At 56.0% G+C, this 15,044-nt stretch overlaps 5 protein-coding genes across 5 annotated transcripts; 1 reads left to right on the top strand and 4 right to left on the bottom strand.

Moving 5' to 3' along the window:
• Nucleotides 1–39: 39 nt before the first annotated feature.
• Nucleotides 40–3,737, bottom strand: W97_07122 (uncharacterized protein; the record flags this gene model as incomplete). Its single annotated transcript, XM_007785103.1, has 2 exons — nucleotides 40–3,450; nucleotides 3,507–3,737. 2 exons carry the CDS (start codon nucleotides 3,735–3,737, stop codon nucleotides 40–42), a joined length of 3,642 nt encoding a protein of 1,213 aa, XP_007783293.1.
• A 1,411-nt stretch (nucleotides 3,738–5,148) lies between these two features.
• On the bottom strand, nucleotides 5,149–7,318 carry W97_07121 (ATP-binding cassette, subfamily D (ALD), member 2; the record flags this gene model as incomplete). Its single annotated transcript, XM_007785102.1, has 3 exons — nucleotides 5,149–6,050; nucleotides 6,103–6,739; nucleotides 6,800–7,318. 3 exons carry the CDS (start codon nucleotides 7,316–7,318, stop codon nucleotides 5,149–5,151), a joined length of 2,058 nt encoding a protein of 685 aa, XP_007783292.1.
• Nucleotides 7,319–7,734: 416 nt separating this feature from the next.
• On the bottom strand, nucleotides 7,735–8,905 carry W97_07120 (uncharacterized protein; the record flags this gene model as incomplete). Its single annotated transcript, XM_007785101.1, has 2 exons — nucleotides 7,735–8,440; nucleotides 8,505–8,905. The coding sequence occupies 2 exons, from the start codon at nucleotides 8,903–8,905 to the stop codon at nucleotides 7,735–7,737; spliced, it is 1,107 nt and encodes a 368-aa protein (XP_007783291.1).
• Nucleotides 8,906–9,562: 657 nt separating this feature from the next.
• W97_07119 (uncharacterized protein) lies at nucleotides 9,563–11,440 on the top strand (the record flags this gene model as incomplete). The annotated part of the gene is made up of 3 exons (XM_007785100.1): nucleotides 9,563–9,629; nucleotides 9,687–9,835; nucleotides 9,890–11,440. 3 exons carry the CDS (start codon nucleotides 9,563–9,565, stop codon nucleotides 11,438–11,440), a joined length of 1,767 nt encoding a protein of 588 aa, XP_007783290.1.
• Nucleotides 11,441–13,955: 2,515 nt separating this feature from the next.
• Nucleotides 13,956–14,996, bottom strand: W97_07118 (uncharacterized protein; the record flags this gene model as incomplete). Its single annotated transcript, XM_007785099.1, has 1 exon — nucleotides 13,956–14,996. One exon carries the CDS (start codon nucleotides 14,994–14,996, stop codon nucleotides 13,956–13,958), a length of 1,041 nt encoding a protein of 346 aa, XP_007783289.1.
• Between the last annotated feature and the right edge of the window lie 48 nt (nucleotides 14,997–15,044).

Genomic DNA, 15,044 nt, shown 5'->3' with positions numbered 1-15,044 from the left:
AGCTCCAAAGCAACATGGGTATCTCAAAGCCAGAAACGCTCACAAACTCCGCCAGTACTCAAGCTCCATAGCCCGATAAGACGCGAGCCCAAACACATCCACACTCTCGAAGGAGGCATCGGCGTCCTCCGCGTCGTCAAGCGCCACTTCCTCCTCCACGTCATCTTCATTCTCCTCCGCCTCATCCTCGTATGCCGGCACCTCAATTACCACTTCACCAGACGGCCGAAGTCCCTCAAGCGCCGCCATCTCCGCTCTTCTCCTGATCTCCTCAAACTCATACTGATCTATCGGTTCGAAAAGCTCGCACAGCTCGATCATCGAGAACTCCTCGAGGTTCTGGAGCTCCTGCTCCTCCACCCGCTCCTGAAATGTGAGAGTGTGCTGAGGCATGTCCTTCATCGGCGTCGACTTTGGCTCTGTCGGTACGGCGACCGGCTCCATGAACGATGGTAGTGTTGCGACTTGCTCAACTTGAGTCTCGTGTTCTCTCGTCTGTTGTTCTTCTGCCTGTTCTTCCATCTGATGTTCTTCTGTGTGATATTCTTCCGTCTGTTGTTTTTCCGCCTGCAGTTTCGCCTGGCGTTTCGCTTCTTTCACCTGGAGTTTTGCCTGGATTTTGGCTGCGCGTACAGCCCCTGATTTTGCCGACCGGGCTGCCGCCAGATTGCGCTGGAATTCGGCGATCTTCTCCGCCTGTGCCCTTCGCTTCCTCTCCTTTCGCTTGCGGTTTTCGTCTCGGACATAGCGTACAGCATGTTCGAGTGCTTTGACATCAGATCTTAGGCCATTCAATTCCTTTGCAGTCGCGAGTGATGCTTGTGGTTGGCCCTGTGGATCCGCCCGGCCTTTGTCGTTGCTCTTCTCCAACGCAACGGCGGCGAGATCCTGCCATTTCGCCTTCTCGCACTCCAGCTTGACCATCGCGAGGTCCTGCTCCCGGAGGGTCTCGATCGCCTCATTCTCGCCAGCTTGCGCGGCAACGACGAGCGTTTCGAGCTCCTGGATGCGGGTAGCCTGCTTCATGGCATCCCGGTTGCGCGACTCCAGTACTTCAATCTTGACTCTCGCTTCCTCCAGTCTATCGTCGTAGTGATTCAATGCGGCGATTGCCTTGTTACAACTCTCGGTAAGTCGTGCGATTTCTTCATCCTTGTCGGCGGAATTGATCTTGCTTTGTGCGATCTCTTTCGAGTGTAGAACCCATGGTGGTGACGGCCGCTCGAACTCGGTGGTCTGAGTGAGGTCGGATGATGTGCTGTAGATTTCGTTGAGGCGGTCACTGAGATTGCGGAGCTTGATGGTGAGAGTCATGAGAGGAGTTGTTTCTTCTGTATCGAAAACGGTCGAGGTCGTGCTAGCTATGGCAGGCAGTATCGTGTCGACGGTAGGAAAGTCGACGTCGCTTTCATCGCGCAGGATATTAGAGATGTTTGATCCGAGCATGCGAGTGTAGGTTGCCAAATCTGCGGTGCTGTGCTGGCATTCTACGAACGTAGGAAGTGCGTCAGCTGTCAAGACCAGGGAGCGTGCTTTGAGCTCTTGTAGAATGTGCACAGTCTTCCCGACCATGATCTTTGCGCTGCGCGACTGAGTGATGAGTTGGTTCATTTTCTGAATGAAGCGAGGAAGGTCGGTGTGATATTCATTGGTAATGGGTAGGTTTGTCTCCACCTCAGCCTTGACCAGAGTAAGCGCAGCGGTTGTGTTTTCCATCTGACTCTGCATGAGCAGTGTCTTCATGATAAATGTGTCCGCGTAGCTGTCCAGCCCGGCGCGTAGGTGAACCTCCGCCAGATGTATCATCAGCGAAATCGATCGCTGCAGCTCTTCCGTCATATCCTCTTCTCTCAATTCGTCTTTTCTCACTGTATCAATGTAGCTGTTCAGCGCCCGTTCAACCGGCTCAAGCTCATACAAGGCGCCCTCAAATCTGGTGAACTGCTCGAGGGAGGAAGCGGTGATTGTGTTGCCAAATCGTTCGGACATTGCTGAAATCCAGGTGAGTTGGTCTAGGACGCCGCAGGCCGTGAACACGTGCTCGCCTCGAGCATCGAGCTTGTCTTCGGAGACGTTGTCTTTGACGAGGCCGTGAAGGAGGTTTGCTTTGAATGTGATGCGCCTGAAGCGGAGAAGGGCCAGCACAGAATCTCTCTCGGTGTGGAAAGATTCAGGCAGGTACAACTGCACGATGGCTAGGTGTTCGATTGCCTCTTGGGCGTCAAGCTTTCTAAGTTCCATGTCGATTGTTCTGGATTTTGTGCTTGTTGCTGACATCTGAAGCTGCTTGTTGAGATCTAGCATGGCTCGGGAGCGGGTGCTGAGCTCCTCCGCCTGTGTGTCGGTGATTTCCTTAGACGTACGCATGTCCGCGAGAGCAGATTGTAAGCTGCTGACCAGCCCTTGGAAGCGTTGGATAGTGGACTCCTGATCAGCGAGCAGTTCCTCTTGTTGAGTAAGACGTCGGTTGTGGTCAATGATGATGGTATCTTTGTGGCTGATGACGTCTTGAAGCTGCTTTGCGTTCTCGAGATGATTAGCTTCGAGCTCGTCCTCGAGCTCCTTGAGAGCCTTGAGGTCATCGATTGTGTTTTGTAGCTGTGTGACCTGCTCATTGAGCGAGGTGTTTCGCTCTGTGAGCTCTTCGATGATGTCTTCGGCGCTCAAGGCGTTGTCAAGCTGCTGGCGCACGTCCAAGATGTCGGCTTCCCGTTCGAGTAGTTTTGCTCTTGTGTTGCTTAGCTCTTGTTTGACGGTTGTGAGTTTCTGCACGTCTTCCTCCAAGCTCTTGATGTGACTCTTCAGCGTCGCTTCCTGGTCTTGGGAAACGTCCCGCAGGCGTAGTAGGGCTTCTTTCAGCCGCTCGTTCTCGCGCTCCTTCTGTATCCATCCCTGGCCCGAGCGCTCCTCATCCGTCATCTCGTGACTCAAATCTAGGTTCCCCTCCTTGAGGAGCTCATTCTCCACCTCCAACTCCTCGAGTCTCAGCTTGAGATCATCCAGTTCCGCCTCGTATGTCTCCGCCTTTTGCTCTGCCATTTCTCGGTCCATTGTTGCGGATTCGACGGCAGTCTCGTAGCCTGCCTGGTGCGCTTCGATCTCCTCCAAACTGGCCTGAGCTTCTTTCAGCTGTCGCCTCAGCTCTGCGAGTTCTTGTGCCTGTGGTTGCATCTTGGCTTGCAGCTTGTGAATTACTTGCTCGAACTTGTTGCGTTCTTGTTGGGTTTGTTCCAGCAGCTTGAGGCTCTCCTTGTCTTCGGTGCGTTGTTTCTCCATCACACGCAGCGTTGCTTGTAGTTCTTCGAGTTTGTTGCTGGCGGTGGTGGGAGGGGGAGGGGAGGTTGAAGCTGGCTTCGTCGCACGTGTGAGGAGCGACTGGCGGGCTGATGGGACCGCAAGGCTGTGACGAGGGCGGCCTTGCCCGGTCGCCAGCGGTCGTGGAGCTAGAGCCTAGAGAATGTCAGGCACTTGGTACAGACAGTGCGTAAGAGGCATGAATGACTTACGTTTGGCTCCACGACCCTGGCGACGGCGGAGCGCCGCAGGAACATGCCGTGGTTAGGTTGGCACGAGAAGTAGCGCTGGCCCTGTACAGAGCCGTCGTTCTTGCCTAGAGGCTCGGTGAACTCGACGCCTATCCATTCTCCGGCCGCAAAGGCCGTGACGCCGACGAAGCGAACTGCTGCTGAGCGGCCGTCGCTCAGCTCGACGACCTGACCAGCCCGTAAAGCTTGCATGATGATTGTAATTGATTGAGGATTGTGAATTGAAAGTGCTTTGTGCTGTTTGCGGAAAATCTTCGAGCGTGAAGTTCTAGAGCTTGAAAATTTGTGGGATTTGTGGGATGTAGGTGGGAGAAAGGAACGTGGGCGGTTCGGGTTCAAGACGCGCCGCGAAAAACACGCTAGTGCACTTCGGGCCGGCCCGCACGCTGCATGCCTTGCGCGATGAGGCGCGATGAGGCACGCTGCAGCCTCAGGCCTCCCTGCATCAAGTACTTCAAATCCGATGCTGTAAAGATGGAAATCATGTCTTGATTTTCATCTTCATTGATATCACATCACAAATCACGGCCGTCAACCGCCTTCTTAGAAATCCTTCATGTAGGATATGCAGCGCAACACAAGCCGTCTCTGCAGCTTTGGAATTCTTTTCGCTAACAGCCTGCAGTCTCCTGGGCCTGGAAGCACGTTCTGGGAAAATCTTCATATAAGACACTCAGTGCATTACACACCCGCTTTGCGCCTTTATAGTTTTCTGCACCAGCTGTCCTGGAGTCTCCTGCGCGCGGAATTATTCCCTAGGAAGTTCATCACGGAGAGTATACGGTACGTTATGCGCTGCCTTGCTACGTTGTGAATTTCTACGCCAACCGCCTGAAGTCTCATGACTCTGAAACCGCGCTCCAGATATTCAGCGCCAACGCTCTGGAGACCTTGTACACTTTGTGGTGGGGACGACAAAATTGCAATCCCAGGTGATAGATTACAATATGCTATTCAGCCGCTTCGCGGTTCTCTGCATCGACCGCTCAAGGTCTCCTAAGCGCATAATCATCACGCTAGAAAATCATCACTAATATTCTATTGCAACTCGTGCTATTTGTAATAGTAAGATATTATGCTAACCCTAGGCAATATAGTATAATAGGATACCTAGTAGCTTTTCGCTTTTATGAATCGACCGCCTAGAGTCTTCTGAAGCTAGAATCGCATCATGATTGCCTTCTTCATCAATAGCATACCAAACTCATAAAATTGACGGTGGCAGGACACCGCACTGATTTCAGAACATAGGGTATCATATATCACCCACCAGCTTCACGCCTTTCTGCACCAGACATACAAGGTCTCCTGAGCTCAGAACCTAGTTTCGGATGATGCAGCTTCAAGTTTCTACTCCATACCACGACCTGACTGCACCTCCCGCGCCGTCGCTGTGTAGAACCACCCACAAACGCCATGCTTCCATTACATGCTAGAATTCGCACCAGCCAAAACGGACGAAAGTCAACTCCGTCACTGCGTCATCAGTTCAGCAATCCGCCGTTCTATATCCGGCACAGCCCGCAGCCGTAGATCAAGCTCTTCCTTTTCACTGCATCATTGTCAGCAATCCATCCGTTAACCCATCTCGCAGGTGGGTTACTCACTCTTCCAACTGCAGCCTCCTCTCCGCATCCAATCTCGTAAACACATAGTTCCCCTGTCCATCAAACTGCAAAATCCTACTATGATACTTCCACAAACTCCTCCGATGACTGACCGTCATAAGTGTAATCCCCAACCTCTTCGCCTCATCGTACATCACCCTCTCAATCTCCAGCGTCACGCTACTAGTGCACTCATCCAAGATCGCATACTTCGGCGCGTGGTAGAACAGCCGCGCCATCGCGACCCGCTGCTGCAAGCCACCGGACAGCACGTCCGTCCACTCTTGCTCCGCGTCCCAGCCGCCCGGGCGATCGACGATGCTCTCGATCTCCACGACCGAGAGTATGCGGTGCAGATCCGCGTCCGTAATGCCCTTATCCCGCATCTCGCGCACGCCGTCCGGGTAGATGATCTGCTGGCGCAATGTCCCACGCGACAGGTACGGCCGCTGCGGGATGTAGAAGATGTCCTCGAACGGCGGCTTTCTGACCGTGCCGCCGTAAACGGGCCACAGCCCGCCCAAGATCCTGAAAAGGCTCGACTTCCCGCACCCATTCGGCCCAACGATGAGGAGGTGCTCCCCAGGCCGCACCGAGAAGCTGAGTTTGCGCACCAGGATATCCCCGTTCGGCGACACGATCGGCACGTCGACGAACTCGATGTCAGAGCCCTCGGAGACCTGGCCGCGGCCCCGCAGCACGGCGGCGTTCTCGTCAGTGGAGGCGGACGAGACGAGCCGCTTTTCGAAGTGCCCGGCGCGGATGTCGTCCATGACGTCGAGGAGGGTGGAAACGCGCGCGGTGTAGCCGGCCAGCTCGGTGACCTCTTTGTAGGAGAACATGACGCGGCCGAAAGCGTCGGAGGACATGAGGAGCATGCGCCTGTTTGTGACGAAGCCTGGGACTGTTGTCAGCTTCTGAGCGTCTGATTGGCTTGGAGAAATTCCCACTTTCTGTCCGGTCGCCCATGCTTGCCCCAGTGGCGCCAGGTACCTTGAAGAAGACCGGCACGCTGCACAGCATCAACCCCAATGCCCCCCAGAAATACTTAATAACAAAATCCTCCATAATCCCATGATAGAAACGCCGCCTCAGTATGCGATTAACATGCTTGATCAAAGTAAAGTACCCCTTATCCAATGTATCCTTCTCCGCCTCATGTCCCGCATACAGCGCAACCTCCTCGCTATAATCAATGAGCCTCGAATGCTGGAACCGGAACTCCCCTTCCAGGCGCGCCTCATCCGCGACGTACTTCCCGAACGGGGGCGTCAGCGCGCGCATGACGCTCGCGGACAGCTGCACAACCAGACTCATCATGAAGAGGCCCTCTCCGCCGACGCTGCGAGACAATGACCAGTTATAGATCACCATGTCGAGGATCGGCTTCGCAATGTTGGAGTAGAGCTCTGCGAGGCTGTTGGAGAATTTCGCGACGTCGACTGTGATGAGTTGGTCGGCATTCTTTATACGGTCGTCGAGCGCGGAGAGCGTGTAGAAGGTCATATGGTTGAGGTATTTGTTGTGGATGTAGTTTGTGATGCGTGTGCGGTACTGTAGGGAGAGTTTGCACTGATGGTAGGAGAGCTATTCCTGGTGGTCAGTCCAGCTGTCACTACAAGACCCAAGAGTGTCTGGGATACGCACCATAGAGTTGGTAAACGTCGCCGGCACAGCAACAACCATCCACCACACCAGCCCCGTGAGGAACTCCCTCCCCTTGCCCCTCACAAGGTTGCTCACAAGCCGCCCATCCAGCTCCGCAACATACAAACTAATCAGCGTCCTGAGCACCAGGAAGATGCTATGGCTAATCAGCAACCTCAACTCCTTGCTCCGCCACCCCGGTATCACGATCCGCAGCAGTCTCAGCAGATTCTTGAAGAACTCCCGGTTCAGCTCCACCTTCTTCCTGCCCGTCGCTTCGCCCTCTGTAGCCCCCGTACCAGGCCGCTTGCGCGCCTCGGCTTGCCGCAGCGAGGCGGCTTTCTGCTCAGCGATGGCATTGCGGATGCGGCTGACGAGCGCGACGAAGAGGGTCAGGTATATGGCGCGCGAGATGCGCGTACGGTGCTGGAGGTAGCGGGATGTGAGCTCGTTGATGATGCTTTTGAGGGACTGGCTGGAGAGATGGCGGGTTGGGGAGAGCTTCGACTGGGCGGCCATGGTGAGGAGCAGCTCAGCGAAGCTGGAGAAGTGTCGATTCAGTCGTTTGGTGCGCTGGGCATCGCTGGGGCTTGGAAGCTGCGATGATGGCGACGGATATCAAAGTGGCATGTGAAGGGGACCGAGGCTTGAGGCGCACGGGTCAAGGCACAGGGCTGAAGCATATCATGTCGATGCGCTTCCACGTGACATCCACGCTGCCTCGGACTTTTCCATGATCCTCCGTAAGGCCATGTCCAAACTCTTACAAAGACCGTTGTCGTCGTCCTGTCACCTGCATACTCAAAACAAATGGTATCTACGCTATGCATCACAAGACAACGTGCCCCAGACAACAGAAAGAGCCAGGATATCTCCCTAACGCACACCCAAACGACGCCAAATTCTTACACCAGAGGGACTGAGACTGCTCACGCTCATGCCTGAGCCTCCTTCGGCGGACGCTCTCCACGTTCCACTTCATAGTTTGTTTCTTCCGGGATCGACGGCACCGCGGTGGCAGGTGGAGCCGCGGCAGTGTGAGGCCTATTCGCTGCGGCATGCAACCTCTGATCCAGTGCCTTGAGCGCCAGCGCTCTCCGCCGCTCAGCTTCCTCTCTCCTGCCACCTCCTCTGCCGGCGCGACCGCCAACGTTCATCAGGCTGGGCAGACCTCCCTCGGCCCTTGCCGACGCCTGCTCATTCCCCGCATCGATGTCCTCGTCTGAGAACGGGCTGCATATCCTCAGCGTAACCAGCGTATCATACACCTTATCCGCCACAGGCGCAAGAACCGTCTGAACCGGATCCGGGAAGAAGTGCGCAAAGCTGAACGTATCCGATGCGTCGCCCTTCACGGTCCCCGACTCCCCGGTCGCCGTAGACGACAAAGATGGGCTGGTGCGGTAGAAGCGGAGGTAGATCCACGACGTGAAGAAGCCGAACCAGGCGAGGAAGAGCGCGGTCTCGGTGCCGAAGACTAGGCCGGAGACGGTGTTGCCGAGGAGGAAGATGGCAGGGAAATGCTTCACGCGCATGCGGATGAAGCCTTTGGCGATGGCGACGGTGTGTTCGGGGACGAGCTGCTTGAAGGCGACGAGGAAGGCGGCTTGGAGTTGGATGCCACCGGATATTGTGGTGTTGCTGCGCTAGTGTTAGCCTTGGAGCAGATCATGGGGGGGGCTTGGATGGCATGGATGGCACTAACAGAGCCCTGTCGCTGCCAGATAGAGCAAAGAACAAATAGTACAGCACCCAGCTCAGGATGTTGGGTATCATAGCAACGAAGAGTATGAACTTCGCAAACTCTGACGAGCCCCACGCGCGCTCGAGGTAGCGTCCGCCATAGAAGACTGTCGCACCGGTGATCAACAGGCCAAAGATGTTCTGCTCCACCAGTGCCGCGGTCAGGCACACCCAGGGGTAGACGATGGACTGCCGGGGCACGATGGCTAAATAGGGCGCGCCATCTCCCTTGCTGATGCCGGCTTTTTCGGCGCCTTCTACCCAGCTGCTGTATGGTCGTAGTATGGCGTTGAGGAGTGTGAAGATAAACAGGGTAGCGAGGAGGTATTTCGTTAATGGAGGGAGGTTGAATCGGGGCGCCATGGTCTTGGGCTAGGGCTGGGCCCTTTGTGAAGCTAGTTGTCTGTCGACAGCCAGTGGGTCGTCTGCGGTGGTGTTTGTTGAGGGATGGGGTTCTGCGATGAAGTGGGCGCGTGACGGGAATTGTGGTTGGCAATGACGGGGTAAGGAGCGGGTTTAGCAGGCTAAAGAAGTGATGGCAAGGACCGCGCAAGATTCTTGTTGCTGGTAGACAGCAGAGCACTTAAGATGACTGAGGTAAGTTCGGTGGTCTGGTGCCTGGTGGCCTGGTGGCCTGGTGGCCGTTGCACGCAAGGCGGCTGTACATTGGGTACCTAACTGGCGTCGGAGCCGCAAATCGGCCGAGGGCGTTCCCCAAGGCGCGCTTCTGGGGCACAGGCAAAGGCGCGAATGGGCGTCCAGCCGCCAATTCGACCCCCGGTCTACACATCGACACATCGACACATCGACACATCGACACATCGACACATCGACACATCGATACAGCGACACAGCGACACAGCGACACCTCGACAAACTGCCAGACCGCCTCACCACCACAAAAGCAACCTGTCGCGCTTGCTGCCAACCGTGCCGTATATCTCCGACCCCTTCCACAAGGCCATTGCGACGCGTCTTGAACCCTTGGCTGGAGCCTGTGCGCCAGAACAGCCATGCGCCATGAGCGCCGAGACTCTGTCCTCCAATGTTGTCAACTACCTGATCTGGCGCTACCTTCAGGAAGCCGGTATGCCCCTCGACTACCGACAGTGCAAGGCTGTTTACTGATACTGAGACACCCCAGGCTTTGCTAGTACTGCGCAAAGTCTCATGAATGACTGGAACCGTGATCCCCAAAGCCTACCCTTCGTGAACAATGTACATCAACACGCGCTAGTCCACATCATCCAGGACGGGCTGCTGTACGATCGCCTGCAGGCAGAGGTCAGCCAGGTACGGTGACTCCTGTCGAGGTCGCAACCGAACACCTCTAACCCCGCTTGACAGGACGGCCGCAACTACGACTATGGAACGAGCCACGGTACCCCCTACGTCGTCAACAACAACAAACGACGAAGACTATCAGATCAACGAACAAGCTTGAGGCCAGAGACGAACGGCGACATCGAGGTTAATGATGCCGCGCTCGCACGGGGCGCGCCGAAGCGTACGAGGAAGAGCAATGGTGCGGAAAGTACGCGTGAGCGCAGCAATGAGGATGCAATGGATATCGATATGAATGGCATGGTCCAAACGCCCAATGGTGATGCTGACCTCGCCGTGTCAGAGGCGGACTCCCCCATGCCAGAAGATGTGCCGATCGAGACGACCCTGGACAACGGCGTAAGCGTGGGCTTGCAAAGCGAGAAGATTGCAGAGTTGGCCCCGGAGACAACCTTCATCCAGCTCGACGAGCCTGAAGTCGTATTACGTCACACTGTCTGGAGTCCGACCGAGGCGCCGATCTTCTGCGCAGCGGGCGACTCACTACTCACTGTGTATTGCATGGTCAAGGATACGCGCTACTTCAGGGAATCACAGGATTACATCCCTCGAAAGATTGATCTTCCATTCTCAAAGTACACAATCACAGCTTTCTGCTGGATCTCACCAACTGAGGCCTTCGCCGCGGCCTTGGAGGACCACACGAATGAGAAGGGAGAGACGAGGAGTACGGGGAGGTTGCTTGCGTTGCGCGAGGGCGGCATGGAAGTCCAAATCCTATCCTCCTTGGTCGGAACAGTTTTTGCCTTGCGGTGGCGAGCCTCGGCCCAATGTTTACTGAGCATTTCGAGCTCCGATCGAGGCGGAAGCATCAGAACATGGAGTCCCAACAACCCGGACCCCCTGCATACGTTCTACACCGACCGAGTCATACTGGATGCCGCATGGTGCTCAGACGATAGGTTTCTTGTTGGTGGTCACGGCTTTCTCACGTCATACACACTGCACCACCCACCGTCCTCGAGCTCTTTGACCGAAGCAATTCCAGGTGATAGGGCCCAGGAATTCCACTGGGAAAAGGTCCGATACGACCCCATCTGCGACATCGTAGCATGCGCATCGCTGGAGCAGAACAAGATCGGCCTGTACTCCAAGGGCTCAATCGACTTCACAACGCAATCTGTCGCAGACAACCCGATCACCGCCCTGGAGTTCCAACCCATCATCAACCCCCTCTCGCATTCCGATGACTCTCCCCGCCTACTCGCCACCGCCCACGAGGCCGGACTGGTCCAGATCTGGGACGCCAAGCGGCCGTGGCAACTGCTGCACAGACTTTCAATGGGCGGCGACCCTGCAATGACGTTGTCGTTCTCACCAGATGGGTTTCTGCTGGCTGCAGCAGGTCTGGCCACGGTGCTCATCTGGAACCCGGAGGTTGGCGGGCTTCCGAAGGCGTTTTGGAAGGCGGATCTCGACAAAGACCCCTGGGATACGTCGGTTGCTGCGGATAGGGAGGAGGAGTTGGATCATAGCTTGGGCTGGGACGCTGATGGCAAGAAGCTGGCGTTTTCGCTGGCGAACCAGGTTAGTTTGCATATTATGCGGGGTTGAAGCGGGGCGCAACTGACAGTATGCAGATTGCTATCATTAGCTTCAAGAGATGAGGCACGCCCGGGCTCTTAGCCTTTCTATCCCGGCACAATGCTCCAGCATGCGTGTGCTCGGATGCCGTGTCATAGCGCGGAAGGCGTTGTCGATCTGGGGGCGATGTCGGTCGGAGTGGCCCTAGGTGATAAAGACTACGGTATTCGGGCCAACGAATCTAGGCAGGGACGGCTTGATGGGAGCAGCCGGACTCCTCGGCCTCTCCAAGACGTTGGGAACGTCGCGATATGCCATTCCGAACGGAATCGTAGGAAGCGCCCCGAGACGCTGCCGTTCCGACAACTCCGGCAGCAGACGTACTCATCACGCTACCCCTCACCGGGACAGTACGTCTGGTGGTGCGGGTCGAGTCGTATGGTACCTGCAAGACTCGTGGTCAGATCGGCGCCCGAGCCAAGCTATTCTTTGCGTGTGAGGTTCTCACGTGTGGCGGAGTAGGCTTGATCCACCATTCACCTCCACGAACTCGTCAGAAAGTCTGGCATCTACACGCATAGACAGAACGACCAAGGGCCATGGAGCCACATCCTCGCGGAAAGCCGCGCAGGTAAGAGCGGAGAGAGCCGAGAACATGTGGCAGTATTGGCAAGTGGGAACTTGTACTGGTAGTGTCTGACAGGTCTCTATGCAATGTTCATCTTGGACACTATGAGCATCACCAAATTGTGGCGAAACGAAGCCGGCCAGTCAGGTTTTGTAAGAATTCCACGTGCTCCGCTGGATACGCCACTGTGTTCGTGGTCCTGATTCTAATGTATCGAGCGAAATGTTCTTTCACGACCAGGATCCTTCCATCTTGTCTAGCATTCACTTCTCTCCGAGCCTGTCCATTTTCATGCATGAATGTCAAACCCACAGAAGGTCCTAAAAATCAGTGTAAACAGATTCGCTGCCAGTAATGGATCTCTCAACTGTTTTTGCGCGGGGCGTGACTGCAAGATCCAAACTCAATCAGTAGACAACTTTCGATCAACTGAAGTCATTATCACCGGCGCAGACCGCTTTGGCCTGACTTACGGCAGACAGGCACCAGAGCGCATGCACAAAAGCAAGAGAACATGACTATTCATGGCCGCCAGCGGACAGCTGAACAGCCTGAAGCCTGGCTTTCTTATCGCCCGTCCCTCATTTCCAAACGCGGCTCAGACAACCCGTTCCAATGGTCATCTGAGACAGGAATACACCTGCTCTTCGGCGACCAAACACACCACAGCGCCCTCTAATACGCTATTAAAGACATTTACAGCACCCGCACCGTCAGAATGAAAATACACACCAGCGGCTTCCCGGTTGGCACTTTCGCACCATTCACACGACAGCACGCCTCGCCTCCCACCCTCGCTTCGCCTGCCTCGCCCGGACTGCCGCCGCCTCAACACCCTCTCCGCATTCCTCGAAGTCGCCGCGCGGCCAAACGTCTCCTTCACCATCGCACCCACCACCAAGATCGAATTGCCCAGTATCCGCACACTCAGCGACGCTCCCCACGCCACCGCTGCCTTGGTCCACCCGACCGCTTTCCCGGCCCTGAGCCCACCGTGTCGGTCCCTCGTAGGCCATGCGGGTCTGACAGTCGAGGAGGAATAAGCGGAAGCGCGACAGTCGTAACCCGCTTGCCCGGTCAAGGGATGTTGGGATGATTCATCCGGCGGAGTCTGAGCTCAGGGATCGGGACGGGACCGTGGCGATGTCAGCGAGGCCGTGCGACCCGTTATCGGATGCATGTGGAGGGCACGGAGAGAAGGGCTGGGCGCAAGACGTACGATGCCGCGGCGCTGGATACTTGGATAAGCCTGGGAAGCGGTGTCTAGCGGATAACGTCAGGCTGTGGTGGTGCATGCAGGATGGAAGGGCATTCACGATGGCCTATGGGTAGCGCGGTACCGAAACGTCCACGGGTTCGTGGTGGCAGGGATTGGAGTCAGATTCGTTCGTACTGGCTGGTGCACGGGTGGATTGTCACCAAAAGAGGGTAGGCACTATGTGTGGTGTTATGTCTCACATTCGTGGAGAAGCGAATTGTGCTACCCCGGTAAAAGAACGAGCGGTTCAGCTTGAGGCCTTGGCCGTATACAAGAAGCTGTGTTTTGGAGGACTGGAATCAACGAGATGATGGGCACTGATTGTTTTGAGTTCAATATGTAGAGTGGCGACTGGAGTTCCCATGTCGCCACTCTGAACATTACCCCTTTCCGAGCAGCAGTACAATCTGCCGTGTATGAAGTGCTGAAGCCCTTGTCGCAACCCAAAGAGGGCTCTCGATCCAATTCAGTTATCCAATTTACCCCAAGATCCATCAAACGAGTGTTGATCAAAAACTGATATTGAAGCTCGGCACTCCCACCGCGACTCGATCGTGGCTCATTAAGTGAACGTCGGCAAACAACAAAGAAAGTGCCACGCAAGCGCTTGTCCTCCACTTTCAACCTGGTCTGTGAAGAACCCGGTCCGCAGCGCAGCTCTAGTGGTTTCCGCCATGAACGCGTGAAGGAACATCCACTCGGTAGCCAGTTGGCACACTCTCGTTCTGAAGATGCGGTACCAACATCCCATAGAGCGGTCCGGGAGCCGCAAGCATGGGAGCTGGCGGCGCGTGTCCATACATCGCGACTGGCTGCATGGCTGAGGGATTACTCGCCTGAGCGGACATCATGGCCGGCGGCGCGCGGTATCCTGGGGATAGGGCCATGATCTGTGCATTATTGGCTTGACCAACGGATGGAGTGCTCGAAGCGCTACTTGGCGGCGAATATGCAGCAAGAGGGGCCTGGTGTAGATGTGGGGTGTCGATGGGGACTTGCGCCTTGTTGACGCCAACGACAGGCGGAGTGCCTGAAGTATGGTCTGCTGTCAATTTTGTAAGGAGGGAAGCTGGCTGTGGCTGTTGGGAGTAGACTCCGATCTGTTTGAGGCCAGAAGCAGGGAGCGGTGTCAGCCCAGGACGGCGAAAAACAACGCGCGAAATAGGCAGGCGAGATGCGGTGGGTTGCATATCAGGTCTGAAGATGGGCGGTGGAGGCATTGCTGCTGGCGACGGTTTGTTGATGAGTAGATCCATCGGGTTGACTGTCGGGCTTTCCATGCTGCACATCCAGACTCCGTTCCTTGCTTGCCTGCCCCATAATTCGGCAGGCGTGCGCCTGAAGGCTCGCACCACATCGCTACGGTGCTTGAGATGGCGCACATGTTTGCCGTTGAACTTGTAGGGGTCTTCCTCCATGTAGACCTGGTCTTGGGCGGGAGGATCGACGGGCCACAACTTCTCAGAGTGGTCGTGCGTCCCCGTTTGGAGGTTGAAGCGCGGCCAGTTGGCGAAGCCATACGGATACGGCGCCGATCGATGGCTAGAGGCCGACCGGGACTTTCTAGCCACAACACTCCGACAACCACCTCCACCTCGGCAAGCTGGTGTCTGAGGTTGGACGTGTTGTTGCTCAACCACTCGATCATGGCTGTCGGAAGCGCGTATGGACGTAGGTGTCCTGGATCTTGCTGGCGCCATTGTGGTGCTTGTCGGATCCTGCGGCGGAGGGGGCGCTGATTGTTGATG

Source organism: Coniosporium apollinis, assembly GCF_000281105.1.
Source record: "Coniosporium apollinis CBS 100218 chromosome Unknown supercont1.39, whole genome shotgun sequence".
In the NCBI taxonomy this organism is placed as follows: domain Eukaryota; kingdom Fungi; phylum Ascomycota; class Dothideomycetes; genus Coniosporium; species Coniosporium apollinis.
This window is presented reverse-complemented; position numbering and strand designations above follow the sequence as displayed.